The 4,474-nt window shown below is 36.1% G+C and overlaps 1 protein-coding gene across 1 annotated transcript; it reads left to right on the top strand.

Annotated features, from left to right (window-relative positions):
* The first annotated feature begins 1,594 nt into the window (after positions 1-1,594).
* LOC107612270 (vicilin-like seed storage protein At2g28490) lies at positions 1,595-3,933 on the top strand. The gene is made up of 5 exons (XM_016314061.3): positions 1,595-1,911; positions 2,250-2,431; positions 2,616-2,696; positions 2,783-3,217; positions 3,358-3,933. Exons 1-5 carry the CDS (start codon positions 1,623-1,625, stop codon positions 3,808-3,810), a joined length of 1,440 nt encoding a protein of 479 aa, XP_016169547.1. The 5' UTR covers positions 1,595-1,622; the 3' UTR covers positions 3,811-3,933.
* Positions 3,934-4,474: the final 541 nt, after the last annotated feature.

Below are 4,474 nucleotides of genomic sequence, written 5' to 3'. Positions count from 1 at the left end.
CGAAAAAGTCCGTCCCACCCTGCCCTGCTGAATCCCATCAAAACCCACGACTTAAACAGGCTTTTTATGTTCGACGGTTTCAAATTTCTAGCTCAACCCGCATTTTTTAACGAATTACACAGGTTTCAACCTGTCTGCCACCCTTAAATAGAACCGTGATGGTGGAAAATCTACTTAGCAACAAAATAAAACGGCATGACTTGACTTAGAAGAAATAAAATAAAACCGTAGCCAAATGCCAATTATTCTAATATAATGGGAGCGGTAGGGAAAAAGAAGAAACAACATGGTGGGAGAGGTCCTATAGCAGGCTCTTATATATGTTTTGTACAAGATGTCTTTGGTACGGATTGTGAGGTGGATCGAAAACTTGCAGGTCGAGGCGGATGTTGGATTTTCTGACGGGAGTAATGGGAGTGGTACCTGCAAAGACATTCTGATACTAAAGTCAAAATAGATCTAAGAGGTATAAGGTATGAATAGTAAAATGACCTACCTGAAAGCCTGAGGTCCCTTTTATATAGGTGGAGGTAGCTTATCTTATTTTATCTTGTTTGATCAAGATAAAAAAGATATTCAAATTTAATTGTTAGTGATGGAATTGAGTGGGTCAATTTTGAACCTTCTGAAAGAAGGAAGCGACCCAATCCAAAAGTTGGGTCGGTAGATTGTTCCGAGTGAGAATCTGAGGACTGAATCCGTAACATGTTTAATTTAAAGTAGCATATCAAAATGAATAACAAATATCATAGAACTTTGATATATGAATGTAAAAATCACTTTATATTGACTAAAAAAAATTTAGTTAGACTAAAAACATTCAAAGCTTTTGATATAAAAATATATACTACATGTATACTAATCAACTAACAAACCAGTTATATATTATGTACTTAAGTACTAGAATACTTAAACCTTAAGTAATAGAATAATTAAACTTGTATATAGTAGTAAAACAAAAAAAAATGAGATGTCAATATTTTTATATATAGTGATTGATTTTTTTTTGTATATTTAATAAAATTAAACAAAAATACTATATACTATATATATACTAAAAGTTAGTTACCAAATCAGTTAGTTGAATATAATAACCATTTTGGGCCCTAAAAAAGGCTTACCATGTAAATAATCGTTCATCGTGTTTTTTTGGTTTGGCCCATAGAAATAAGGCCTTGAAAGTGTGCTAACTCTTGGGCTACCAAAGTTGAGTCTCTGTATAGCCCATTTCATCCACTGTTTATATATGTGAATCATAATGCAATGTATGAGGTATATGATTTCTTTTGGTATAATCATCCATGCATTAACCCTATATAAGGTTAGGTTATGCAAATTACTATATCTGAATGAATATCATAATGGACTAATTTTTCATGGATAAACTGAAAACCTTCCAACCAATGATGTTAAGAGTGGAAACTTTCAAGCATAGACTTTGTCCTTGATCTAATGTGTTTTCAACTCTGATCTGTGATAACTTTACTTGCTATACATGGCAAAATTCCCTTGTAACTCTACATGGCTGACACGTGTCACCTGAATTCTCTTCCACTTCATATATATAAGTGATAAATCACCTTCAGACAATAGAGACAGTAATTAACAAGAACAAATTAAACATGGGAAACAGAAACAGCCTTTTGTTTTTTATCCTTGTTCTGATGTGTCATGGTGTAACCTTGACAATGGGGTTATGGAGGAATCATGATGATGTAGAAACGATGTTCTTGATGAAGAACTCCAAGAGTGTGGTTAAGACAGATGCTGGTGAGATGAGAGTTCTTGAAAGCTATGGTGATGCTAAGCTTATGGAGAGGCGCTTGCATATTGGATTCATCTCCATGGAGCCAAGGTCACTCTTCGTTCCTCAGTATATTGACTCAAGCTTCATCATTTTCCTCCATGAAGGTATCATCAATCTTTTTCTTTGATGGTTTGTTCTGTCATCAAATGTAGTTATTGTATAATATGCAAGAAACTATAAACTAATGAGAGGTTAAAGATTGTTATTAGAGATAATCATAGTACATATACTTTAGGATTAATACTAGTTGTGATAGAATTCTTTGATTTACAATTTTACATTTTCTCTTGATTCTCAATATAGTACCAAAGTCTTTATAAATACTTATATAAACACTCAAAAAATCTAAAAACGAAAAACACTCACATACTGATTAAAATAGTACATAGAGAATACAGAGAAAAGATGCATGAAGTTGAATGAAAAATGGAAATGATTTCAGGGGAAGCAAAGCTGGGATTCATGTATAGAGGTAAGCTTAAAGAAAGAACATTGAAGATGGGGGATGTGTATAGAATCCCAGCTGGTTCAGCATTCTATTTGGTGAATATTGGTGAAGGTCAGAAACTTCACATTATCTGCAGCATTGATCCCTCAGGGGCAGTGGGAGCTGGTACTTTCCAGGTACACATGCATTTCACAATAATCTATATTATATAGTATTTAGATATAAACCATTTCATTGTATGCCTAGATATGAGGTATATAAGAATTTAGAATTGTATACATGCCAGAATCTTGATTTTACTTTGTATAATTGTATTATACTTTGATTAGTATGTATGTATGTATGTATGTATGTATGCAGTCCTTCTATCTTGGAGGAGGAGCAAATCCAGCTTCAGTACTTTCCGGCTTCGGAACAGATATCCTTGAAGCTGCCTTTAATGTAAGATAGCTAAGAAGCAACTTGATTTTATGTCAGCATGGATCATGCAACTAATTATGTCTTGTTATATGAATAAACATACACAGGTATCAGCAGAAGAAGTTAGGAAAATGTTCACAAGGCAACATGAGGGTCCAATTGTGAATCTGGATCAGCAAGACACAGGTTTGTGGAGCAAGTTCCTTCAATTGAAGGATGAGGACAAATTGCAACACCTGAAGGGAATGGTGCTAGACCAGCAAGAAGAAGATTTTGATGATGAAGATAATGATGGACAAGAAGAGGAGAAGCAAAGAGTATGGTCATGGAGGAAGCTCTTAGAATCAGTTGTTTGTGATGAGATAAAGAAAGCATGGAACCCCAACAAGGGTATGGGTAAGAAGCCCCCTCATATTTGCAACCTCTATGACAGAGCACCAGATTTCATCAACAGCCATGGTTGGAGTGTTGCTGTTGATGGCTCAGATTATTCTCCACTCAAAATGTCTGGTGTTGGCATTTATCATGTTAATCTCTCAGCGGTATGCAAAATAAATATAGACTTAAATTTTTGTTGTTAGTACTAATCACGCATTTGCGTGAGTCAGGTACTAGTTTGATCATAGAAGCTCTGATACTATGTCATGAAACCAGTTCTCCTAAAGTGTGTGGTACAATGCAGGGAGCGATGATGACGCCGCACATGAATCCAATGGCAACAGAGTATGGCATAGTGTTGAGAGGGAGTGGAAGAATCCAGATAGTGTTTCCAAACGGAACCAATGCAATGGATGCAGAGATCAAAGAAGGGGATGTGTTCTTCATCCCAAGGTACTTCCCTTTCTGCCAAATAGCATCAAAGGACCAACCATTGGAGTTCTTTGGCTTCACCACCTCTGCAAGTAAGAACAGGCCACAGTTTCTTGTGGGAGCCACGTCACTCATGAGGTCCATGATGGGTCCTGAGCTCGCTGCTGCCTTTGGTGTGAGCGAGGAAACCATGCGCCACATGGTTGATGCACAGCATGAGGATGTCATACTTCCATATCCACATCATCAAGATCATAACAAGGAAGTGGTTGAGGTTGACACCATTCCAAAGCTTATAAGGAATGCCATGGTTTTGGGATGGTAAATTATTTATGAGGTGATTAGATCCTATGCGGCTTTGTTTTTCTTTTTGTTATCCACTTTTTTGTTGAGATGATTGTTCACTATTTTGTTCTTTAAGAGTGAATAAAATCAACTAGTTTTGTTGAATTCGCTATGGTGTGTCTTGTTCCTCCTTTTAGAAGTATAATGATCATTGTTCACTATGAATGTCACGTTATTGCAACTCTAAAATCTATCTTCTGAGTTTCCTACTATATTTTCAAGCAAACTTTTGACTCATCATGTTTGGATCTTGGAAGATGAGTGGTTGATTGTATTATCACCCCATCAAACATACTAGTGGAAAAATCTGTTAACCTGTTTGATCAATCCAAACTAAAAAGTAAAAAAATGAAAACAGAACATTCAAGTACTTCATAAAATCACAGATAATTAAGGCAAGCAAAACATAAGATATAATGGGATTAACAAGGGAAAATCTGAAACCAGACAAGAGCACGTACCTTGGATTACCACATTGGAATGCAAATTTGTAGAAATGAGTACCTTAGTTTGCATATGCAAAGGTATGCTACGCACAAGAGATGACGCTGGCAGACCTTGCTCCTACCCATGCCAATGGATGGTAGGATGGATGCAAGTGATAGCGCCATCTCTCCTGCGTAGCAAACCTTTCAATGCTATCA

This window comes from Arachis ipaensis, chromosome B7, assembly GCF_059453495.1.
Source record: "Arachis ipaensis isolate K30076 ecotype BB chromosome B7, ASM5945349v1, whole genome shotgun sequence".
In the NCBI taxonomy this organism is placed as follows: Eukaryota; Viridiplantae; Streptophyta; class Magnoliopsida; order Fabales; family Fabaceae; genus Arachis; species Arachis ipaensis.
This window is presented reverse-complemented; position numbering and strand designations above follow the sequence as displayed.